Below are 26,707 nucleotides of genomic sequence, written 5' to 3' on the forward strand. Positions count from 1 at the left end.
ACTGTACAAACTGACTCCTTCATTAATAATGCCACACCACCTCCACTTTTACACCTTCCTCTATCCTGCTTGGATCCAAGGTGTTCCCATTCCTTTATTTTGTTCCTAAAAAAGTAACAAGTGAATGCTTTCAAGGGGCGAGCAAAGGAAGCACAAGCCAAACTATTCATCCACGTTTGCACCATTTTCTTTTGTTAGTCACCTGCACTGCAAAGAGTCAAAGCTGGAAGCAGGAGATTATCTCTCAGTTCCAGGTCACCAGAATAGCCTTGAAACATACATGACTGAAAGGAAGGCCTTCACAGATGGTTAATAAGTAACAATGTTTAGGAAAACAGAATCTGAACTTTGCTTTGTTGCTAAGCAAATTGCCAACAGATGAAGTTGAATGTGACAACTGTCAGCAAGCAGCTTCGCTGCAGGGAAACCCCAATCCAAATATAGCTGTAACAACTTCACATTGCTGTTACCTGCTGTCTTGTCGAGGAAGTAGGCCAGCAAACAACGCATGACAGCCTGGTGACAGATGACCAAGACATTTTCTTGTCTTTCTAGCTCCATGATCACTGGCTCCAGGCGCTGAACCAGATCTTCATATGACTAAAGATAAAGAGCAGGTGTCAGTGACAGCTAAACACAAGTTCCAGCCAAACTCCACCCTCAGGATTTCAGAGATTCGCACCTCAAATGTCAATCAGGCAGATCATCAGAAAACTAATGTTAAAACTGTGGGTGAAGGCTCCACCTCCAATGTTCATTAACCCATCTAGATTTGTGTGTGTTCGAGGGCCAGCAATAAGTAATGGCTTTGACAGGAATGTTATTATCAAATAGAAATGTTACTACACAAACTTCAGCACTGCACAGAGTGCAGTCCCATGAAGTAAACCCATTACATTTCCTTGCCTTCTGCCTCTCCTGAAACACTTTCTCCTGCTGGGGTTTGCACCCTAGCCTGGGTCCCTCTTTCAACTTGCCAAAGTGACAAGTTTGATTAGTCTAGTGGAATCCTCTGGTTGTAAAGACCCATTTCATTTTACACACTGTATTTTTGACTGTGGACTGATTTGGGTAAAAGACTGTTTTGAAACCAAGGATTGTGGAAGAAATTGCTGTACATTTTACAAACACGTTACTGAAACTCATAAGCTGTGTCACTGCTTTAGTCAAGCAGTGGGGAAGGTGTGAGTAGATGGTACGGCACTAGGTCAGGTGTAAACAGTGAGATCTGGCTGGCAGCAAGTCACTGATGATCAATGTGATGCAGTTGTGATCAGTTGAGGATGTTAAAGGTCATCAGTCTCAGAACGCTGACTGGGTTCTTGGTAACTGAAAAGCTTATGGGTGTGAACAATGCTGGCAGAAGTCTTTGGACTGCTGGGAAGGGACATGTGTCACTCTCTCCCTGCAGTAAAAATACCTGAAGAAATCCAGTTACTTTCTCCCACCAGCTGCTTTAAGCTAGTGCCTTTAAAAGTGGTAGCTAACAGACTTTGTAGTGAGTGTGCCAATTGCCCTGTGTCTCGTGTGAAGAACTGAACTGCTACACAAAAAGGAATTCAACAACAGAAAGACCTGACAATCCAATAGAAACATCACAGCGAACTCTGTGAGCTGGTGTTATTGAACTGTGTAACCCACTTTATTTTCCCAATGTTTTGTCTGTGTCCAGATTTTAGAAAGTTTAAAGTTTTAACCAGTTGAGCCATCTATTGATCATTCATAGCTTGGTTACTTGTGATTAGAATTTAGTCATTTGTAATAAAATCAGTTATTGTTGAATACAGGAACTTGTCAATGTTTTCTGTTAACCTGATTCAAACAGACAGGTAAATCAGGAAATGGGCATGCTTTCATTAAATCACCAACTCTTCTGGTGTCCCAGGGAGTAGTGGAGCTTCAGAATCAGTTCATATTCCCAATTGGATCATTAAGTGAAGAAGAAACACAGAAGGCTGATAAAGGAAAGCATTTGGATGTTGCTCATATGGATTTTAAGAAACTATTTTGAAAAATTACCCAACTCGATAATTTTACCAACAGCAGGCGAGGTAGACAATTGTGTTCCCCAAGGGTCAAAGGACTAGAACATAGTACAGCACAGTACAGGCCCTTCGGTCCTCTATGTTGTGCCAACTTATTATTCTACTCGAAGATCAAATTAACCTACATTTTACCATCATCCATGTGTCTATCCAAGAGACACTTAAATGTCTCTAATGTATCCAACTCTACTACCACGGCTGGCAGTGCATTCCATGCACCCACCACTGTGTAAAGACCATTGCTTCTTTATTCACTGTGATGGAAGATGCAATATTTATTTTTCAAAGTCACAGCATGTGGGTGTTAGTTATTTATGTGAAGTATTTTCTTAAAAACAACAAGATCAGAGAATCCTTCCAGAGCAATGACCTAATCGAGCTTTGTGCAGAAGGCATTGACTTTGTACCCTTGGGGTAAGTCATGGGAAATTATCCATAATCTGTTGGTTTATAATGGGGAGTGAAAATTGAAGGCCAGTACAGAGAGTTTTCAATTCAGAACAAACAAAGATTGATTTTAGTTTCGGAAACAAGAAATTACAAGTTTTTAGGGCAGTGCAAAGGAACCTGATTGGGATTAGATGCAAGGTTATTTCTCTCCCTGTTAGCATGCTCAGGTTCCAGGTCAAAAGAATATGGTTAGAAATGTAGAGCTTTTACAAGCTGAGAAAGTCCAAGCTATTAGTTTTATAAGTAGTCACATAAGATGACTCAACAATTTGTAGCATCACAAAATTGTTATGATGCTAAAGGAGACCTTTTGGTCCATCGTGTCTGCACCAATCTCCTACCTCTTCCCCACATCTCTGCATACTATTTCCATCCAAATAAAACATACAATGTCCTCTTGAATGCCTCAATTAAATGTGCCTCCACCACACTTCCTGACAGAGCAAGGGGTTAGGCACAGAGTAAAGCTTCCTCTACACTGTCCCCATCAAACACTCCCAGGGCAGGTCCATGTCAGATGTTGTTCTCTAACAGCATCTTCTGGTACTATCCTACAAACAACTAATATTCTTGGGATCTAGGTTCAAATCCCTGTGGCAGATAGTGGAAGGTGAACTCAATAAATAAAACATCTGGAATTAAAGATGTAATGATGACCATGAATACCCATGACTGCGTCGCCAAATACCAGACTAATGCCACTTACAAGTTCACTAATAATACGAATCTCAGATGGCGACAAAACAGACTACAGATGGGAGGTGGACAACCTGGAAAAATGATGCACTGAGAACCACCTAGCTCTCGATGCTGGCAAAACCAAGGAACTCATTACTGCTTTTGGCAGGATGTTACTCATGTCCCCCTACAGCACAGAGATGGAACGAGTGGAGAGTCCGTCATGCTCCTGGGGGTGGTCATCCACAACAAGCTTTCTTGGACTCTTCATGTGGATGCATTGGTTGTAAAGGCCCAACAATGGCTCTTCTTCAGACAGCTGAGAAAATTTGGCATGATGGAGAATATCCTTGCCAACTCTTATAGGTGCGCCATCGAGAACATTCTGTCTGGATGTATCACTACCTGGTATAGTAACTGTACCATTCGAGATCGGAGACTGTTACAGAGAGTGAGGAACTCTGCCTGGACAATCACAAAGGTCAACCTCCCATCTATAGAATCCATCTACCAGGCCCACTGTCAAGGAAAGGCCGCCAGCATTCTCAAAGATCCAGCCCACCCTGGCAATGCTTTTCTACAACCTTTACCATTGAGAAGGTACAGAAGCCTGAACACACGCACCAGCTGGTTTCGAAACTGCTTTTACCCTACGGTTGTTAGAATACTGAATGGATTCAAGCTCTTAGCATTCGCTTGTACCTGTATTTTTTATTTTTGCCGCTGATCACCTATTATTTACTATCTATGCTCTTTAACTCTGTGATCTACCTGTATTGCTCGCAAGACAAAGCTTTTCACTGTGCCACGGTACACGTGACAATAAACTCAATTGGTTTCATTTGAACTTGAATTATCGATACTTGGGGAGAAAACCCAGCTGATTCACTGCTGTTTAGGGATAGTAACTGCTGCTTCACCTGGACTACATGTGACCCCAACCAGACCCACAACATGGTTGACTCTTAACTGCCCTCTGGGACAACTAGGAATGGGCAATAAATGCTGGCTGAACCAGCGACGTACACATCCCATGAATGAGTAATTCTCAGTACAACCTAATTCTGGCCCACAAAATAACCAAACCCTGCTGGTTACCTGATGCTAGACATTGCCAAATTACAGAATGGCCCCCGATTTTCAACTGCACACAATCAGGCTGCTCACAATCCAACTATCTCTGGAAGGTCTTGTGGTTATGACTCTCCCTATGGGCCAGAGGTTCTGAGTTCAAGTTCCACCTGCACAGGAGGGGTGTCTGGATACATCCAAACAACCTGATTAAAAAAAAAATCCAGACAGCCAAAATCTTCCAAGATGAGATGAATTCATGACGTTTGACGGTTAAGTGAAAATTGGCTAATTAAAGAAAATTGCAGCTTGTTTGCTGAAGGAGCCAGCTCTGACAGACTCTCCATCAGCTTGTACATAAATGTTTCAACAAGATTCAAGTGATTTTCACCAATTACCGAGCTTTGCTTACACACGGATGCAGTTCTAATGGCCTGGAAGAATCTCAAAAATGTATTTTTCTGCCTGAATTCTTGCTCAAGCATTCCTATTTCTCAGCACTCTCACTCTCCCTGTCTAATTAACAAGTTTATTCTACCCCTGACCTATATGATTCAATCTATTAAGCTAATAGTAAACTCACTGCAAAGCTCTCCTGTGCTGAGTCAGCAGAAAGCTGTTGGCAATGAGCTTGATATTACCGTCAACAAGCTGTTGGGGTATTTCCATGGCAGACTGAACTGTCAACATTCACTTCAATTGGACCCACCCAAAAAAAGGAAAGCTTTAACTTTGACATGGTCTCTCAACATCACGATGTTCGAAGCTGCTTTACAGAAGGTAGGTAACATCCTTCTGAAGGATTGTTACTGTGGGGAAAGTAAAGGAACTACAAAATAACCTGTTTACATGGAAACAAATAAAATACTGCAGGTGCTGGAAATCTAAAACAAGAACCCCAATTGCTGGACAAACTCAGCAAGTCTAACATCATCGGTGGAGAAAAAAAAGCAGAATTAACATAGGAGTTTAATAGGATTCTTCTTCAGAATTGGTTAGGTTCAGAATTCAGAGGCATGAAGGAGGTAATTGGGGAGGGCTGAGGGGCAGGGCGAGGTGTGGAGGCAATTGAAGTCATTGATCAGCAGAGTTATGTCCTGCAGGGCTGAAGCCAGTGATTAGGATAGAAGAAATGTTTATCTTACAGTGCAGAGATGGGCCAAATAGCCTCCTTCTGCATTGTAACAATTCTGTGCTTCCTGGCCTTGGAGGTTTTCAAAATGATTTTATTTTTTAAAACTCATTCATGGGATACGGACATCTCTGTCTAGGCCAACGTTAATTGCCGCCCCTGAATGCCCAGAGGGCAGTTAAGAGTCAACCACATTGCTGTTGGCCAGATCAGGTTAGAATAGCAGTTTCCATGTCTAAAAAGGACATTAGTGAACCAGATGGGATTTCCCCTGACAATCAACAATGGATTCATGTCATCATGAGACTCTAATTCCAGATTCTATATCGAATTCAAATCCAACTGTTTGCTGTGACAGGATTCAAACCCAGGTCCCCAGAACATTAGCTAAGTTTCTGGATTAATAGCCTCGCCATAATACCAGGACATGCAGTTCCCAGTTTCCCTCCAATGCCTGTTTCCCTGATCCTGAGGAGCCCAACCAACCAATATTAGTGTGTAGAAAACAAAGCACATGGCATCAGGAGTAATATCTGAGCATTGACCAATAAACAGTAGATAGGCAGGAAGCAGACAATAGACAATAGACAATAGATGCAGGAGTAGGCCATTCTGCCCTTCGAGCCTGCACCGCCATTCAATATGATCATGGCTGATCATTCCTAATCAGTATCCTGTTCCAGCCTTATCTCCATACCCCTTGACTCCACTATCTTTAAGAGCTCTATCCAATTATTTCTTAAAAGAATCCAGAGACTGGGCCTCCACTGCCCTCTGGGGCAGAGCATTCCACATAGCCACCACTCTCTGGGTGAAGTAGTTTCTCCTCATCGCTGTCCTAAATGGTCTACCCCGTATTTTTAAGTTGTGTCCTCTGGTTCGGCACTCCCCCATCAACGGAAATATGTTCCCTCCTGCCAGAGTGTCCAGTCCTTTCATAATCCTATACGTTTCAATCAGATCCCCTCTCAGTCTTCTAAACTCAAGGGTATACAAGCCCAGTCGCTTCAGTCTTTCCGTGTAAGGCAATCCTGCCATTCCAGGAATTGACCTCGTGAACCTACGCTGCACTCCCTCAATAGCCAAAAGCAGAGAGTGGGAATAAATTGATCATTGACAGAATGGCAGCTAGTGACTAGCGGATACTGCTGGGATCAGTGTTTGGACTCCAGCAATTCACAATATATATTAATGACCTGGACGAGGAAAACAATTACAACATTTTCCAAATAAATGCCAAAAGAATCACAGATGCTGGAAATCAGAAACAACAGAAATTGCTGGAAAAGCTCAGCAGGTCTGGCAGCATCCGTGGAGAGAAATCAGAGTTAACATTTTGGGTCCAGTGACCCTTCCTCAGAACTCATGGTTCAGAACTCCGTTCACTCCACCCAAAATATTAACTTTGATTTCTCCACACAGATGCTGACCTACTGAGCTTTTCTGGTCATTTCTGTTGTTACCTTTCCAAGTTTGCTGCTGACACAAAACTAGGTGGTTTTGTGAGGAGGATATAAAAAAACTTCAAAGTGATTTAGACAAGATAAGTATGTGGGCAAACACAGCAGATGCAGTACAAAGTGGCTACATGTGAAGTTATAGACATTGGTGTAATAAATAGAAAGGAAGAGTATTATTTAAATAGTGATAAATTGTGATATGTGGATATACAAAGGGATCTAGGTATCCTTGCACAGTCAATGAAAGCAAACAGGCAGGTGCAAGCAAACGTTTAGGGAGGTGGATAGCATAGTGGCTTTCATCACAAGAGGATTGGAGTTTGTTTTTAATTCATTTGCAGGATGTGGGTGTTGCTGGCTGACCAGCATTTATTGCCTGTCCCCAGTTGCCTTTGGAGTAATTGGAATGACTGAATGCCTTGCTGAGCCATTTCAGACAGCAATTGAGATTCAACCACATTGTTGAATGTTTAGAGTCACATGTAGGCCAGACTAGTTGAGGATGGCAGATTTCTTTCCCTGAAGGATATCAGTGAACCAGATGGGATTTCCCCTGATAATTGGCAATGGCTTCATGGTCATCATTAGACTCTAATTCCAGGTTCTTTATTAAATTCAAATCCAACTATCCTGCAACAGGATTCAAACCCCAGCTCTAGCAATAATAGTACTAGGCCATCACTGAACATATTGAAGAAAGATAGATTTGAAAAGCTATATGTGCCAAGCAGCATGGAAACAGCTGGGATATCAAGATCACAAGGCGGCCCGGCACACAAGAAGTTGTTTTGAAGTGGGTCTACCTCAACGCCAGGAGCATTCAGAAGGTGGGTGAACTTGCAGCATGGGTTAGTACCTGGGATTTCGATGTTGTGGCCATTTCAGAGACATGAGTAGAACAGGGGCAGGAATGGTTATTGCAGGTTCTGGGATTTAGTCATTTCAGTAAGAACGGAGAAAATGGTAAAAGAGGGGGTGGCTTGGCATTATTAGTCAAGGACAGTATTACAGTTGCAGAAAGGACATTTGAGGACTTGTCTACTGAGGTAGTATGGGCTGAGATTAGAAACAGGAAAGGAAAGATTACCCTGTTGGAAGTTTTCTATAGGCCTCCAAATAGTTCCAGAGATGTAGAGGATAGAATAGCAAAGATAATTTTGGATAGGAGCAAGAGTGACAAGGTAGCTGTTACTGGCGACTTTAACTTTCCAAATATTGACTGGGAATACTATAGTTCAAGTACTTTAGATGGATCAGGTTTTGTCCAACAGGTGCAGGGGGTTTCCTGGCACAATATGCATACAGGCCAACAAGGGAAGAAGCCACATTAGATTTGGTATGGGTAATAAACCCAGCCAGGTGTTAGATTTGGAGGGAGGTGAGCACTTTGGCGATAGTGACCACAATTCGGTTATGTTTACTTTAGCGATAGAAAGGGATAGGTATATAATGCAGGGCAACAAGTTATAGCTGAGGGAAAAGGCAATTATGATGTGATTAGGCAAGATTTAGGATGCTTGGGATGGGAAGGAAACTGCAGAGGATTAGCACAGTGGAAATGTGGAGCTTATTCAAGGAACAACTACTGCATGTCCGAGATAAGTAAGCACCGGTCAGGCAGGGAGGAAGCTGTTGAGTGGGGGAGCGTAGTTTACGAAGGAAAGTTGAATCTCTTGTCAAGAGAAAGAAGGCAGCTTATGTTCAGATGAGATGTGAAAGATCAGTTAGGTCGTTTGAGAGTTACAAGTTAGCCTGGAAAGACCTAAAGAGAGAACTAGGAGGAGCCAGGAGGGGACATGAGAAGTCATTGGTGGATAGGATCAAAGAAAATCCTAAGGCTTTCTATAGGTATATCAGGAATGCAAGAATGACTGGATTAAGATTAAGGTTAAGGTCAATCAAGCATATAGTGGGAGGTTGCACATGGAGTCAGTCAGAGGAGATAGGGGAAGTATTAAATGAATACTTTTTGTCAGTATTCCCACTTGAAAAAGACAACATGGTCAAGGAGAATACTGAGATACAAGCAACTAGACTAGATGGGATTGAGGTGCATAAGGAGGAGGTGTTAGCAATTCTGGAAAGTGTAAAAATAGATAAATCCCCTGGGTCGGATGGGATTTATCCTAGGAGTCTGTGGGAAGCCAGGGAGGAGACTGCCGAGCCTTTGGCTTTGATCTTTATGTCATCATTGTCTACAGGATGAGTGCCAGAAGAGTGGAGGACAGCAAATTTTGTTCCCTTGATCAAGAAGGGGAGTAGAGACAACCCTGGAAATTATAGATCTGTGAACTTTACTTCGGATGTGGGTAAAGTGTTGGAAAGGGTTATAAGAGATAGGATTTCTGAGCACCTTGAGAGGAATAAGTTGATTAGGCATAGTCAACACTATTTTATGAAGGGTAGGTCATGCCTCACAAACCTTATTGAGTTCCTTGAGAAAGTGACCAAATAGTGGATGAGGGTAAAGCAGTTGATGTGGTGTATATGGATTTCAGTACAGCAATTGATAAGGTTCTCCACAGTAGCCTACTGCACAAAATACAGAGGCATGGGATTGAGAGGGATTTAGTGGTTTGGATCAGAAATTGGCTAGCTGAAAGAAGACAGAGCATGGTGTTTGATGGGAAATATTCATTCTGGAGTTCAGTTACTAGTGGGGTACCACAAGGATCTGTTTTGGGTCCACTGTTGTTTGTCATTTTTATAAATGACCTGGATGTGGGCAGAGAAGGATAAGTTAGTAAATTTGCAGATGATACGAAGGCTGGCAGAGTTGTGGATAGTGATGAAGGATGTTGTAGGCTATAAAGAGACAGAGATAAGCTGCAGAGCTGGGCTGAGAGGTGGCAAATGGAGTTTAATGTGGAAAAGTGAGAGGTGATTCACTTTGGAAGGAATAACAAGAATGCAGAGTGCTGGGCTAATGGTAAGATTCTTGGTACTGTAGATGAGCAGAGAGATCTCGGTGGCCAAGGAGCTTGACCACTGAACGTTGCCACCCAGGTTGATACGGTTGTTATGAAGGCATACTTTGTGTTTGGGATTGGTTTTCAGAACCATGAGATCATGCTGTAGCTGTACAAAACACTGGTGCGACCGCACTTGGAGTATTGCGTACAGTTCTTGTCACCTCATTACAGGAAGGATGTGGAAGCTTTGGAAAGGGTTCTAAGGTATGGAGGGAAGTTCTTATGAGGAAAGGCTGAGGGGACTTGAGGCTGTTTTCATTACAGAGAAGGTTGAGAGGTGACTTAATTGAGACATACAAGATAATTAGAGGGATTGATAGGGCAAGAGCCTTGTTACTCAGATGGTGATGGCTAGCACAAGGGGATATAGCTTTAAATTGAAGGATACAGATATAGCTCAGATGTCAGAGGTAGTTTCTTTGCTCAGAGAGTAGTAGGAGCATGGAACGCACTGTCTGCAACAGTAACGGACATATCAACTTTGAGGGCATTTAAATGGTCATTGGATAGGCATTATGGATGAAAATGGAATAGTGTAAGATAGATGGGCTTCAGATTGAGGGCCGAAGGGCATGTACTGTGCTGTAATGTTCTATGTTCTGTATGGTGTGTGATAGCAGATCAGTACTGTTCCTGCTTAATAGCAGGATAGTCTCAAAGGGCTGAGTGGCCTACTCCTGCTCCTGGTTTCTAATAAAACAACGATTTTAATACTACAATTGGAAGTTTGCCAACAAGAGATAGGTGAAATGGCTTGTTTAAACCACTGGCATAGAATAAAAATGAACTTGGAAATATATCCTACCAGGAACCTGAATCAATATGCCTATGATTAGGTTTCTGAACAAAGTCACTGTATTCAATGCTCCTCGAATGCATCCGCTCTGGCTTTGACACCACACAAAAGGATCAGCTTCTGTTACCTACCTCACCCTTTGGATAGCGATATCTGTATTTGTCTTGATCTCTTAGTGCAAATTCAGCTGGATAGTTCATCTGAATCTCCTCATACGTCATCTCCTCACAGACACCCTGAAAAAATATTTCACAACTGATGAGGCTTGAATTGAGACTAAAATGCATCTCCTCCAAATCCAAAAAACATTGATAACAATCCACCTCCCAAATCCCAGGAACCTCAGTGACATTCTTCCCTGACAAACCACATTGTGACTCTCAGTTTGACCAATTAATTAATTGTTCACAGACTTTTCCAATTTAGTTTTTATTGCATATTGCAAAGATGGGGTACTGGGCTAATGGTCGGATACTTGGTAGTGTGGAAGAGCAGAGGGATCTTGGTGTCCATGTACACAGATCTCTGAAAGTTGCCACCCAGGTAAATAGTGCTGTGAAGAAGGCATTTGGCGTACTGGCTTTTATTGGTAAAGGAATTGAGTTCCGGAGTCCTGAGGTCATGCTGCAGTTGTATAAGACTCTGGTGCGGCCGCATCTGGAATATTGTGTGCAGTTTTGGTCGCCATACTATAGGAAGGATGTGGAGGCACTGGAACGGGTGCAGAGGAAGTTTACCAGGATGTTGCCTGGTATGGTAGGAAGATCCTATGAGGAAAGGCTGAGGCACTTGGGGTTGTTTTGATCGGAGAAAAGAAGGTTTAAGGGTGACTTGATAGAGGTGTACAAGATGATTAGGGGGTTAGATAGGGTTGACAGTGAGAACCTTTTTCCACGTATGCAGTCAGCTATTACAAGGGGGCATAGCTTTAAATTAAGGGGGGGTAGATATAGGACTGATGTTAGGGGTAGGTTCTTCACTCAGCGAGTCGTAAGTTCATGGAATGCCCTGCCAGTAGCAGTGGTGGACTCTCCCTCTTTATGGGTATTTAAGCGGGCATTGGATAGGTATATGGAGGATAGTGGGTTAGTGTAGGTTAGGTGGGCTTTGATCGGCGCAACATCGAGGGCCGAAGGGCCTGTACTGCGCTGTATTCTTCTATGTTCTATGTTCTATGTTCTATAAAAGGGAAAGTGTTAATATTTTATTCTGAACTGGTTTCATTTCCAGTTAAATGTTGTAACCATTAGCTCTGGCAATTTTGAGTCAATACTCTCAGTCTAGATTGAGCTGCCCTACAAGCATTATCTCTATCTGACCCTGGCGCAGTGAGGCAGCAGTGCTAACCACTGAGCCACCGTGCTGCGAATGCATTTTATGAGCTACCTCAGCTATTTCCTCTGTATAAACTTGGGCTACATGTCTGAAAATTACCAAAGCAAATTATAAACACTTGACTTAAGATTTAAAGTTCTGAATATCCTGATAAACCTTCAGATAAGTTATGTAATTAGATGATACAGGTGGTAAATATTCATCTTTCAATCTGATAATTGTATATTTTAATCATTAAATTAAAAAGTGAGTTAAAGCATAAAAATAAAATATAAATCTTTGAAGTAGTAACCATCACCTTCTTTTCAAATTAATGAATTAAGATGGAAATGAACAGTCAGGAATGGTGAAAAGTGGTGAGAAGAAACCAAAACTGCTCATGGGGCGGTGTGGACTTGTTGGGCTGAAGGGCCTGTTTCCACACTGTAAGTAATCTAATCTAATCTAATCTTTTTCAGAAGTGGTGCCTTAATCTTTGCCACAATGAAATGTGAGAGAGCTACTGCAGCTCTCAAATGACTGGCTACAAGAAAATGTTGCTCAAATGAACTCACCGCATCAATTTCATTCAATATTTTCCACTGCTCATAAGGCACCTTCAAGGCTTCCGCAGTCTGGATCGTCCTTTTCATCTGACTTGTCCAGACCTTCAAGTCCCTGATGTTTTGCTCCTGTATAAATTTTCCTAACGATTTGGCAAACTAGCAAAGACAGCAAAGAATTTAGAAATAAGGCATCGATTTCACCTGATGTCAATTACAGTAACAGCTACAGAGACATGGCCTGTCACCACTAGCTTCCTGAACAGCCTCTTCTGGAGTAGGTGATCTGCCTGGATCCCACTACCTTCCTACCTTGTGGACAGAGAACCTGCCCCCAATGCCAATTGCTATTGTTCAGCAGATGATCAATGCCCCAAAAGCATTGATCCCTCATTGGTGTGGACCTGCTGTGCAAGGATCCCAACAAATCCTTTTGGACAGCAGGATGGTCACAGAACCAACCAAAAACCCTTATACTATGACACCCCTCCTTCTGCAATCCTCTCTCCTTAGCAAAAATCCTTTGGTGATCCTGGGTGTAGTACCATCTGCAGCAATCTGACATGGTCTCCATCCAATGGGTCCAAATGGACCACAGCTGTTCAAGGTGGCACACCAATCACCTTCTCAAGGGGCAAATAGATCCAGGCAATCATAGAATTCCCTACAGTGTGGAATCAGGCTATTTAGCCCATCAAGTCAACACCAACTCACTCAGAGCACCCCACCCAGACCCAACCCCACAGCTATCCCTGTAACCCTGCATTTCCCATGGCTAATTCACCTAGCCTGCATATCCCTGGACACTATGGACAATCCATCTAACCTGCACAACTTTGGACTGTGGGAGGAAACCCACACACAGGAAGAATGTGCAAACTCCACATAGAGAGTCGCCAGAGGCTAGAATTGAACTCGAGTTCTTGGTGCTGAGAGACAACAGTGCTAACCACTGAGCCACCGTGCCACGCCACTATGTATATTGGCCTAGCCTAACAATTCCCACGTCCTGTGAATGTACAAAAGACAACCATTGTCTCCATAAAATACCATCTGGTGGCTCAAGTAGCTGAACCATGTAACTCAGCAATGGCCTTGCTTTGATCACTATGTAATCTGACAGCAGTGGAGCTCCTCCAACCTCCAACTGCAGTGTGAAAGGGGCCTGCAGCAAGGAATCAGCTTCCTGTTTAATGATAGTCCATTATGTTCTGTTATGGGGACAGAACTGAACTAAATGGAGTCCCTGACCATGGACAATGCTCACTGAGTGGGAAGGGACAAATAGTCCTTAAAGACCCTGGAAAAGTTCACAGTCCAGCTTTAGGGAGTGGGCAATGGTTTTGATGACATGTACAAAAAAAAAGAACTGACAAAGAAAATGTACATTTCAGTTCACACAATCCTGTGGCTTTCTTCAAATAACTGCTTATAGTGAGTTCAGAGAAGATTTGTAGCTCAGATTGAGGTTCTGGATGGAAGTTTGCTCGCTGAGCTGACAGGTTTGTTTTTAGAAGTTTCGTCACCATACTAGGTAACATGATCAGTGAGCCTCCGGTGAAGCTTCATGGGAAGCTCACTGATGTTACCCAGCATGGTGACAAAACATCTGAAAACAAACCTTCCAGCTCAGTGAGCAAGCTTATATCCAGAACTGTTTATAGAACATGGACACAAACCCTCCCAAGTTAATCAGAGCAGTGACAGGAGCAGACCCAGGCAGATTAACATGCACTGAAGCCATATTCAGGATTCTCAGATCCCCAGTAAACAGCGATACTCAATATCAGTGAACAATATTGTGTGTCACCATGAAAAGCAGAAATAGAACAGACATTAGATTTTCAGATGTGGATTAAGCCAGACCAGCAAACTACAGCATCCAGTACTGCAGAAATTTTCAGCAAATTCAGACTGAAGACCTGTAGACAATGTATTTGTTCAAATAAGTACTTAACAAGCATTTGTTATGAAATGTGATATAGAGAATCCTGGATGACAGAGCAGATCTATCCAGTCAGTGGTGACAGACGGAGACACTTTGCCGATTGTGGGGATATGTCACAATTTGAACTCACCAGTCTGCCTCGGGAGGAAAGCCCTGAGTCACCACCAATCCTGCCCTTCAGATTCAGGTCACTTTCACCATGGCGGCAGAGGTAGATGGAGCGAGGGGTTATGTGGATGTTCATGAGGTAGTAAACAATTTTGCTTTGTATATGATCAAGTACATGATTGACAAGGTACCGTCTTCCAACATCAATGATTTTAATAAAGGAAAGATCCCTTTAAGTCAAAAGAAAAATACCAATACGTAAACCACTCGGACAAATACAGAAACTCTCTCACAAACTCAAATTCAGGTAAACGTGCACTCAATGTGTTAGCATGGAATTACATGGAGGGAGAGACAGGGCGATGTATAATTTCTTTAGGAACAGGAAGTGGATGGTGAAGAGTGGTTTCTGAGTGGCTGAAAGCTGTGCTGTTGAATCAGCGTTAGGACCATGGTTCTTTTTGTCCTAAACCTGGGTCCACATGGGGATCATTTCAAAGCCTGCACAGGTGTCAAAGGGCTCTTGTGATGTGGGAATAGTGTCTCTAGCTCTGAGCTAGGACCACCAGGTTTGAGTTCCACCTGCTCCAGAAGTGTTATAACATCCATGGGCTGGCCGATTAAAAATACCCTGCAAGGACTCCAAACACAAACCTTTTGGACCAATTCTTCATTCATCTGCTCTAACTTTATCTCATGATCCCTCTGTCGAGTATAATAATCTACTACATTAAAAGGTGTTACATAAGTACACATGTTTGCTGCTGAACAGTTGCAGGTTATGAGGAGGGCAAGAACAATTGTCAGGAGAACACAGCTTGACAAAATGAAAGGCAGACACCAACCGCATTGGGAAGATGGAGGACAGGCAATACAAAATGTTAGAAGTGTTTAAATAGAAAGTGAATGTTATAAAGGGGATGAAGGAACATAAGGACCTAGGAGGCAAGACATTCATATTTTAAAGTAACAGGATGAAAAAGCTGCAAATAATATACAGGATTCTTGGCTTTATTAACAAAGGCATAAAAAGCGAAGGAAGGCAGTTATGCTAAAGTATTATAAATTATTGTTAAAGTCTCAGCTACAGCAGTATTATCCATTACCCTGGTCAACAGTGGCATTTTCTGATCTGCAAGTCAAGATTCAGATATCACACCTTGGCTTGTGCTGCACCAAGTCATCATTTTTGGGGAGATGATGCGTTGTGGTGACCTCACAATCCAGCTGCCCAGGATAATTCTTAGGATTAATCTGTGGAACTCACTGCTGCAGCAGGCTGTTAAGGTTAGGACCAAGTCATAGAATGTATTTAAAACAGAGATAGTTGGGTTCTTGATTAGTAAGGGAATCGAGGATTATGAAGAGAAGGCAAGAGAATGGGACTCAGAAGTATATCAGCCCTGATCAAATGGTAAAGCAAACTTGATATGTCGAATGGGAGAAAGTGAGGACTGCAGATGCTGGAGATCAGAGCTGAAAAATGTGTTTCTGCTGCGCGTTTTGATATGATGAATGGCCTAACTCTGCTCCTATATGTTATGGTCTTGTGGTTCAAATCCCACCACAATAGCTAATGGAAATTAAATGACAAACAAATGAAAACAAGGAATAACTGTAGGCCACTCAGCCCTTTGAGCCAACTGTCATTCAATAAGATCATGGCTGATCAGACTTTAATCTCAAATCTACAATCCTGCGTAACTCCATGACTCTTTCATCCCTTGGTAACTAGCGATGGACAATAACTGCTGGTCTAGTCAGTGGCGCTCACATGTAGTGAATAAGTAAAAGACACTATTATCTGACACTAATCAATCCCATTGGGCACTGAGTAGAAATGTCTTCATCCAGACAGTGAGGAGAGTGGGGCACTTTCTTGCACAGGGAGTGGTCCAGGTGAATAGCTTCAGCACAGAGAAGGGGAAGGAAGACAAATGAGCGAGAACAGGAGGGGAAATACTGAAAGGATGAGAAAAGATTTGTGTTCAGCAAAAACAACAGTATGAACAAGTTGGGCTAAATGGCATTTTTTTTGCAGTAAAGATCATGCCATGTGTAGCAATTGGGTCATACTCGAGCACCCATGCAACTTCTAATGCACTGCAGCACAGCATGCACGAGGTAAGTCAGTTGCAGGTCAATGCACTACCAACTGCGCCAGGCTGCAAATGACTGAAGTTTGTTAAAAAAGCTGCTACCAACAATGTTTTTACAAGAAACAGTTACATTAACGTATCTGTCCCTTTCACTTGATTCATGTAATTAAATAGGAAAACTACTTGTAGCTAAATAAAAATGTTACTCAGTATATCAGATTATCAAATATTTCCCAATAAAACAGCAAAATATACTCAGGCAAATGGCAGTACAGCAAAGGCATCCACAGACAGGACAACAGCAAAGAGTGAAACACCAGGTGGACAAACATGCAAAAGATCCACAGAGAGAGAGATGAGACTGAGTGGGATGTTAAAGGGTGCCTTTGTATTCTCAGATGAGGATATACACAGATGCTGACATACCGATCTGATACTTCATCCAGAGTTTGGTAAGTGCTTTCATAACACTCTATCCTTTTCAGGAAGTCAGATATTGCTTCATCATTGTTACAGTCACGGTAGTCTGGGCTGCCCAGTTTCACTTGCTACAACGAGTAAAGTGTAAAAATAATCAACATGCTTCAGAGACATTAAATTAACAATACCCACTCTGTTGACCCCGACTGCACAGTGACCCCATCCACACTGTGCCACCCCCCCCACCCCCTCCCCCAGCTAAACAGTGACCCTGGCTGTGTAGGGAAATCATTGAAAATTGCCAATACACAGTATTTCCACATTGCTACTCAGGCCCACTTTCTGTCACCTACAGATTCAGCATGGATTACTGACGGGGACAGGTTAGTCAGTGATTGAGTGTAAATAGAGCCATAGAGATGTACAGCACAGAAACAGACCCTTCGGTCTAACCCGTCCATACCGACCAGATATCCCAACCCAATCTAGTCCCATCTGCCAGCACCCGGCCCATATCCCTCCAAACCCTTCCAATTCAGATGCCTTTTAAATGTTGCAATTGTACTGGACTCCACCACTTCCTCTGCATGAAAAAGTCCCTTTTATATCTTTCCTCTCTCACCCTAAACCTATGCCGTCTAGTTCTGGACTCCCCCGCCCCAGGGAAAAGACTTGCCTATTTATCCTGTCCATGCCCTTCATAATTTTGTATACCACTCAGCCTCCGACACTCCAGGGAAAACAGCCCCAGCCTGTTCAGCCTCTCCCTATAGCTCAAATCCTCTAACCCTGGCAACATTCTTGTAAATCTTTTCTGAACCCTTTCAAGTTTCACAACATCTTTCCGATAGGAAGGAGACCAGAATTGCCCGCAATATTCCAACAGTGACCTAAACAATGTCCTGTCCAGCCGCAGTATGACCTCCCAACTCCTGTACTCAATACTCTGACCAATAAAGCAAAGCATACCAACTGCCCTCTTCACTATCTTATCTCCCTGCAACTCCACTTTCAATGAGCTATGAACCTGCACTCCAAGGTCTCTTTGTTCAGCAATACTCCCTCGGACCTTACCATTAAGTGTATAAGATGAAAACAATGACTGCAGATGCTGGAAACCAGATTCTGGATTAGTGGTGCTGGAAGTGCACAGCAGTTCAGGCAGCATCCAAGTAGCTTTGAAATCAACGTTTCGAGCAAAAGCCCTTCATCAGGAATAAAGGCAGATAGCCTGAAGCGTGGAGAGATCCCTCTCCCACTGCAACTCCCAGGTAATTTCCTCTGCCCTGATGCTCTTCAACCATGTCCTGAAACAAACTCGCCTCATTTCCCCTTCCCCCACCTCACCCTAGTTCCAAACTTCCAGCTCAGCAGTGTCCCCATGACTTGACCTATACCTGCCTATCTTCTTTTCCACCTATCCACTCCACCCTCCTCCCTGACCTATCACCTTCATTCCCTCCCCCACTCACCTATTGTATTCTATGCTACTTTCTCCCCACCCCTACCCTCCTCTAGCTTATCTCTCCATGTTTCAGGCTCTCTGCTTTTATTCCTGAGGAAGGGCTTTTGCCCGAAACATCGATTCTACGGCTCCTCGGATGCTGCCTGAACTGCTGTGCTCTTCCAGCACCACTAATCCAGAATTAAGTGTATAAGTCCTACTAAGATTTGCTTTCCCAAATATAGCACCTTGCATTTATCTGAATTAAACTCCATCTGCCACTTCTCAGCCCTTTGGCCCATCTGGTCAAGATTCTGTTGTAATCTGAGGTAACCCTCTTCGCTGTCCACTACACCTCCATTTTTGGTGTCATCTGCAAACTTATTAACTGTACCTCTTATGCTCACATCGAAATCATTTATGTAAATGACAAAAAGTAGAGGACCCAGCACCGATCCTTGTGGCACTCCCCTGGTCACAGGCCTCCAGTCTGAAAAACAACCCTCCACCACCACCCTCTGTCTTCTACCTTTGAGCCAGTTCGGTATCCAAATGGCTAGTTCTCCATTTATTCCGCAAGACCTAACTTTGCTAACCAAACTCCCATAGGGAACCTTGTTGAACGCCTTACTGAAGTCCATAAAGATCACATCTACCGCTCTGCCCTCAATCCTCTTTGTTGCTTTTTCAAAAAACTCAATCAAGTTTGAGAGATATGATTTCCCATGCACAAAGCCATGTTGACTATCCCTAATCAGTCCTTGCCTTTCCAAATACATGTACATCCTGTTCCTCAGGATTCCCACCAACAACTGCCCACCACCAACGTCAGCCTCACTGGTCTATAGTTCCCTGGCTTGTCCTTACTGCCCTTCTTAAACAGTGGCATCACGTTAGCCAACCTCCAGTCTTCCAGCACCTCACCTGTGACTATCGATGATACAAATGTCTCAGCAAGAGACCCAGGAATCATTTCTCTAGCTTCCCACCAAGTTCTGGAGTACACCTGATCAGGTCCTGGGAATTTACCCACTTTTATGCGTTTCAAGACATCTTCCTCCTCTGTAATATAGACATTTTCAACATGTCACCATTTATTTCTCTATATTCTATATCTTCCATGTTCTTTTCCATGATGCAAAATACTCGTTTAGTATCTGCCCCATCTCCTGCGGCTCCACTCAAAGGCCACCTTGCCTACTTTTGAGGGGCCCTATTCCCTCTCGAGTTACCCTTTTGTCCTTAATGCATTTGTTAAAACCCTTTGGATTCTCTTTAACTCTACTTGCCAAAGCTATTTCATCTCTCCTTTTTGCCCTCCTGATTTCTCTCAAGTATATGCCTACTGCCTTTATACTCTAAGGATTCACTCGATCTATCCTGTCTATACCTTACATATGCTTCCTTCTTTTTCTTAACCAAACCCTCAATTTCTTCAATCATCCAGCATTCCCTACACCTACCAGCCTTTCCTTTCACCCTGACAGGAATATACTCTCTCTAGACTCTCGTTATCTCATTTCTGAAGGCTTCCCATTTTCCAGCCGTCCCTTTACCTGCAAACATCTGCACCCAATCAGCTTTTGAAAGTTCTTGCCTAATACCATCAAAATTGGCCTTTCTCCAATTTAGAACTGCAACTTTTAGATCTGGTCTATCCTTTTCCATCACTATTTTAAAACTAATGACAGCAACAGGATATTGATAGATCAGGTGAATGGGGCAGATGGATTTTAAATACAGAAGTTGCTAGAAAAACTCAGTAAGTTTCCACGTATGGAGTCAGCTATTACGAGGGGGCATAGCTTTAAATTAAGGGGTGGTAGGTATAGGACAGATGTTAGGGGTAGATTCTTTACTCAGCGAGTCGTGAGTTCATGGAATGCCCTGCCAGTAGAAGTGGTGGACTCTCCCTCTTTGTGGACATTTAAACAGGCATTAGATAGGCATATGGAGGATAGTCCCTCCTCCCTACATTTTATCCTAACCTGCTGGACACACTTTCCTCATTCCTGAAGAAGGGCTTATGCCCGAAACGTCGATTCTCCTGTTCCTTTGATGCTGCCTGACCTGCTGCGCTTTTCCAGCAACACATTTTCAGCTCTGATCTCCAGCATCTGCAGTCCTCACTTTCTCCTCCCATATGGAGGATAATGGGCTAGTGCAGGTTAGGTGGGCTTGGATCGGCGCAACATCGAGGGCCAAAGGGCCTGTACTGCGCTGTATTTTTCTATGTTCTGTGTAAGTCTGACAGCATCTGTAAAGAGAAACCAGAGTTAATGTTTTGAGTCCACTGACCTTCCATTCTGAGGAAGGGTCAACAGACCTGAAACGTTAACTGATTTCTCTCCACAGATGCTGCCAGATCTGCTGAGCTTTTCCAGCAACTTGTTTTTCTTTCTGATTTACAGCACCTGCAGTTCTTTCAGATTTTACAAAGTTCAATGCAATGGATATCCAATGAGATTTGGAGTTTCAGGTGCATAAAATTCCACAAACAAGTGCAGAAAATAGTCAAGAAAGTTAAAGGAATACTGGCCTTTATATCTGGAGGACTGGAGTTTAGGGATACAGACCTTATACAAAACCCTAGTTAGATCCCATTTAGAGAAAATGAGGACTGCAGATGTTGGAGATCAAAGTTGAGAGTGTGGTGCTGGAAAAGCACAGCAAGTCAGTCAGCATCCGAGGAGGAGGAGGAGAATCAATGTTTCGGGCATTAGCCCTTCATCGGGCAGGGTCCCCGAAGAATCCTTTGACAGATATTTACGTGTCCTTCTGCCAATGCCATCGACTGTATTTGTTGCACCCAATGTGGTCTCCTCCACATCGGGACGCCTTCTTGTGGATCATTTCAGAGAACACCTCTGGGACACCTGCACACACCAACCTCATCAATCTATGGCTGAACACTTCAACTCCCCCTCCCACTCTGTCAAGGCTATGTAGATCTTGGGCCTCCTCCACCACCAAACCGTTACCAACCAATTATTGGATTAGTGGTGCTGAAAGAGCACAGCAGTTCAGGCAGCATCCAACGAGCAGCGAAATCAACATTTCGGGCAAAAGCCCTTCATCAGGAATAAAGGCAGTGAGCCTGAAGCATGGAGAGATAAGCTAGAGGAGGGTGGGGTGGCACCCCCACCCTCCTCTAGCTTATCTCTCCATGCTTCAGGCTCACTGCCTTTATTCCTGATGAAGGGCTTTTGCCCGAAACGTTGATTTCGCTGCTCGTTGGATGCTGCCTGAACTGCTGTGCTCTTCCAGCACCATTAATCCAGTATTTGGTTTTCAGCATCTGCAGTCATTGTTTTTACCTCGTTACCAACCAATGCCTGGACTAAAAAAGCCTCATATTCCGCTTTGTGACACTGCAACCACACAGGATCAATGTGGATTTCAACAGCTTCCTCATTTCCCTTCCCCCGCCACATTATCCCAGTCCCAAGCCTCCAAATCGGCATCGCCCTCCTGACCTGTCCATCATCTTTCCCATCCATCTACACCACCTCCCCAACTTATCACCTTGTTCCTCACCTTCATTCACCTATTGCTTCCTCAGCTACCTTCCCCCCGCTCCCCCGCTCCCCCCCGCCCCCCCCCCCAACCCCACCCTCCTCGCATTTATCTCTCAGCCCTTCAGTCCACAAGCCTCATTCCTGATGAAGGGCTTATGCCCAAAACGTTGTTTCTCCTGCTCCTCGGATGCTGCCTGACCTGCTGTGCTTTACCAGTGCCATAGATCTCATTTAGAGTACAGTGAGCAAATTGGAGCATCATATCTTTGGAAGGATGGCTTGACCTTGGATGGAGCAGGTTTACAAAGATGATAACAAAACCCCTGAAAGTCCAGGTAGGAGGAGAGATTATGTAAATTACATTTTATTCTCTAGAATTTATAAAGTTAAGGAGTGAGATAATCAAGGTTTTCAGGACATTAGCAGGGTAAAGACACACAATTTTCACTGGTTGAAGATCTTAGAACTAGAGACATGGGCTGAGAATTAGGGCCAGATCATTCAGGAAAGATATTAGAAAGCACTTCCACACAGTATATCTATGCAGATTTGGAAATCTCAACCTCAACAACAATCAATACTAATTCAATTGTTAAATTTAAATCTGAGATAGACTTTTTTTTAATAATAAGCAAGGCTATCAAGGGATATGGGTCCAAGGCAAGTGGACTGAGTTAGGTTATAGATCATCTATGATCTTACTGAATGGTTGAGCAGGCTCGAGTGACTAAATGGCCTACTGCTGTTCCTATATTACACTTTCAACATACAAACACTAAGCACTTTACAGCCCACCAGATACAGGAGCTGACACAAAGATTGTTTAATGCCTAGGTCAAAAGTATCTTCAAAAAGTCATCTTACTCCTCGCTCAGTGACGTAGAAAGCAGCCTATCAGACAAAACCCAAAGCCATCAATATCTAACTTACCACAATGTTTGTCTCAATAACTTCTGGATCTTCACAGACCGACTCAACGAAAAACACCTTGGATCAAAGTGGATCAGAGAATCAGTGATCAGAAGGGAAGGTGGCAATCAATTTCATAAACTTTCAAAAGAAAGCAAACTTTAATCATTTCACATCCAGAAACTCAACAAGGTTCTTCGATCAAATGCTACATTCAAACTGATCATCTTCCACAAATGTTTAGATGAAAGCTGGGTATCTTAGGGTTGGCATAGATATATGAGCCACTTCTGTGATGAATTATTTCTATGGTTCTAAATTAAAAAAACCATACTAAAACCATTTTTGCTATCACTCCCTGCACCCTTTAATATCCCATTCAATCTAATCCCACTCTCCTCCTCACTCCACACACCCTTTAGTTTCTCAGCCAGTCTAATCCTGCACACTTTATGAATATTTTGTTCCGCTATTTTCTACAATTTTAAGATACTGCAATTGTAGGAGGCAGCAGACATTCTGTTTTAATATTTTTCCACAGGACTATGGGTGGCACTGGTTAGGCCAGCATTTATTGCCCATCCCAAATTACGCAGAGGGCAGTTAAGGGTCAACCACATTCTGTGGGTCTGGAGTCATATATAGGCCAGACCAGGTAATAAGCGCAGATTTCCCTCCCTGAAGGACATTAATGAGCCAAGAATCTGTACCTTGGTGGCATCGTAAATGGCGATCAGTAAATTTTTTGCTGTGCTCAGGTGAGTACGTGTGACACTAAATCTAATTCAATTCAAATGAAGTAGGAAAATGGTCAAATACAAGAATATACAAAACAAAAAAGTTAGGACACGAAGATGGAAGGGGACAGGACTGAGGGGGTTTTGGCTGGATTTGTGCAAGGACATGGCTAACAATGGAAAAGACAAATGCATCATGTGGGTGGGAAGTCCATAACTGGGAGGGAAGTGGCTCTGTCACGATCACTGCAAAACACACAGGAAGAGAGTTCACCACATCACGCTGTTGGGCAATGTGGTCATTGTGCTGATTATAGAGGATTCAGGGCCAGAGCAACAACAACGTTTGAAAGAGTACAGTAATTGCAACCAGCTATTGTCTTGCATGGGTTTATAGCTTCACAACAGGAAACAACAGCACCTGCAATTCACAGCGTGGACCCAGCTTTGACTGCAAACTTACCTTGTACCCATTCTGCTCAGCGAAGTTTAGGATGGTGTCTCTCCGTTCTCGTGTCGTGTTCGTGGCATCGAAGACCTGGCAGGAAATTAACAGAAGGCCTTTCAGAAAATGCACAAGAGGCAGCAGAGGGTGGGCAGTATGGAGGTTCAGGGAGGGGGCTGCAGTCAGTGGGGAGCATACTAGGGGGTGTACAGTGTGGAGTGATTCAGGTAGGTTAGAAAGGATGATGTATGTGCTGGGTTGGGGGAGCATGGAGTCTTGTGCAGGAGGAGTACAAGGTGGTAAGGTGGTAGGGGAGCAGGGATTTTGAGCCCCCACACTGAGGGCACTCTCTGTTAAACAGGACCTAGATAGGCCATGGCCCCTGTGCAGTGAACATCTCCCCTGAGGGTCCAGTAGAAACCATTTGTGGAGATTCAGAAACAATGAGGAAGCTCCCTCGACAGACTGAGGGACTGACTAATCACCTTAAATTCATCATACAAGGTGGTGATCACTTCTCCAGTGATTTGGATTCACTAAAAAGCTTATTAAATGAATAAATTGGGCTGATGATATCTCTTTGAAAGAGGCAGCACATTTAGTATCCCACGCCTGCTTTATATGGTCAACTCCATAAATTCCTCTTCCTTGAGATCTTGTCAATATCACTCGAAGATGGGGTCAGGTTCCAGAAATTGAGTGACCCTATTTCATGTCCTGCCAACTCTCAAAATGAAAATGTGTCCTCACCTATCCTTTAGATTATTTACCAAGAATTTCTAATCCATGATCCTCTGGTTATTGAAGAGAAATATATGACCCTTTGGTTATTGAGAAAAAAAATTCATGCCTTTTGCTTTGATTATTCTATCAAAGCTATTCATTGTCACAAAATTCTCAGTTAGGACACCACAAACCAGCAATGATCCTGGGCTTTCCAATCAACATTCTGGGAGTTACCATTCACCAGAAATACAGCTGGATGTGCCACATAAACACAGTGGCTACAAGAGAAGTTCAGAGGCTGGATATCCTGCAGCAAGTAACTCACTCTCTGATTCCCCAAAGCTTGACCATCATCCTGGACTACACCACCTCCTATCCAGACTCCTGTAAAAACATTATCCCTCAATCCCAATTCCTCCACTGCATCTGCTCCCAGAATGGTCAATTCCACCACAGAACATCCCAGATGGTTTCCTCCTTCAAAGACCACAATTTCCTCTTCCACGTGGTCGATGATGCCCTCCTGTGCATCTCATCCACTTCCCACACCTCTGCCCTTCAACCCCACCCCTCCAATTGCAACAAGGACAGAACCTCCCTGGTCTTCACCTTTCACCTCACCTATCTCCAGATACATCACATCATCCTCCACTATCTCCGCCTTCTACAAACAGACCCTATCACCAGGGTTATATTTCCCTGTGTTCCAGAGAGACCATTCTCTCCGCGACTCCCTTGTTAGTTCCACATTCTCTCTCTCTCCGCTCCCCCCCCACCCCAAAACCAACCGACCCTCAACTCCTGGCATCTTGCCCTGCCACAGTAAGAAGTGCAAAACCTACATCCACACCTCCCCCCTCACCTCCATCCAAGGCCCAAAGATATCCTTCCACATCCAACAGACGTTTACCTGTACTCCCACATACGTCATCTACTCTATCCGTTGCTCTCGATGTGATCTCCTCTATACTGGGGAGACAGCCTGTATAAACACTGATCCATATAAAAGGCAGATCACGGCCCACGATGCACTGCCCAAGAAACTCAAGCAGCCACAAGATTCCGTGCCTTTGTCACTTACCGCCACCTGACCCCCTTCTTCATCGAGATACTTCTTCACATCTTTCATCGCTGTTGATGCGCATTGTCTACAAATAGAAAGACACCAGACAATTCAATAATCAAGCTGATAAACAGCAGACAACACAATATAAAGTGACTGTCTTCCCACGGAGTCTTACCTTCGGATTTGCAATCCTTCTTCATTGTCAGGAAGGAAAAATTCAAAAGATTTGTAGGTTTTCACCAGGTCACGGCGATACTGCCCAACATTAAATGCTGTGAATGGAAGAGAGTTATCCATTTCTACATTTACTAACATAAGAGGTCAGTGCTCTGTGATACATCACAAATATCAACACTAACTCTTTTCACTGTCAAATATCACAAAACTTGCTGTTCTTAACATCTAAATGCATGATATTGTGAAGCTAGCAGTCCCAGAATATACAGTTAAGAAACCTCTTACACAGCAGAGCTACTGAAATTTAAATACAAAGGGAGCACATCCCTAATGGACCAGAGAATAATATTCTGACAGTAAGGTGAGAAATTATATTGAGTGACAGATATTAAACAGTTCATACTCTGTCCATGGTCTAGAGAGCTGGGAACCTCAACTATTTCCAATTTGCATACACAGTTTGAAGAAGGGACCAAAGGCACAGAAACTGTTATGCCCTGATACATGAATCACAAAAAGTTCATATGCAGATGCAGCAAGTGATTAGGGAGGTAAATAAAATGTCACTTATTGCAAGGGGGGATAGAATATAAAATAGGCATAAAAAGCAAAAGACTGCGAAAGGTGAA

At 43.3% G+C, this 26,707-nt stretch overlaps 1 protein-coding gene across 8 annotated transcripts in view; it reads right to left on the reverse strand.

The window, feature by feature from the left end:
• Positions 1-26,707, reverse strand: part of LOC140483535 (6-phosphofructo-2-kinase/fructose-2,6-bisphosphatase 4) — a 181,090-nt gene that overhangs the window by 31,991 nt on the left and 122,392 nt on the right. For all 8 annotated transcript variants that reach the window (XM_072581707.1, XM_072581714.1, XM_072581710.1 and 5 more), the window contains 9 exons: positions 26,077-26,173; positions 25,917-25,983; positions 24,128-24,202; positions 22,949-23,005; positions 17,063-17,184; positions 14,560-14,767; positions 12,494-12,640; positions 10,736-10,840; positions 471-600 (listed from right to left, as the gene is read on the reverse strand). In XM_072581707.1, the coding sequence (XP_072437808.1) occupies positions 471-600; positions 10,736-10,840; positions 12,494-12,640; positions 14,560-14,767; positions 17,063-17,184; positions 22,949-23,005; positions 24,128-24,202; positions 25,917-25,983; positions 26,077-26,173 (1,008 nt within the window). The remainder of the gene's footprint in view (positions 1-470; positions 601-10,735; positions 10,841-12,493; positions 12,641-14,559; positions 14,768-17,062; positions 17,185-22,948; positions 23,006-24,127; positions 24,203-25,916; positions 25,984-26,076; positions 26,174-26,707) is intronic.

The sequence above is a fragment of the Chiloscyllium punctatum genome, chromosome 12, assembly GCF_047496795.1.
Source record: "Chiloscyllium punctatum isolate Juve2018m chromosome 12, sChiPun1.3, whole genome shotgun sequence".
NCBI classification, from domain to species: domain Eukaryota; kingdom Metazoa; phylum Chordata; class Chondrichthyes; order Orectolobiformes; family Hemiscylliidae; genus Chiloscyllium; species Chiloscyllium punctatum.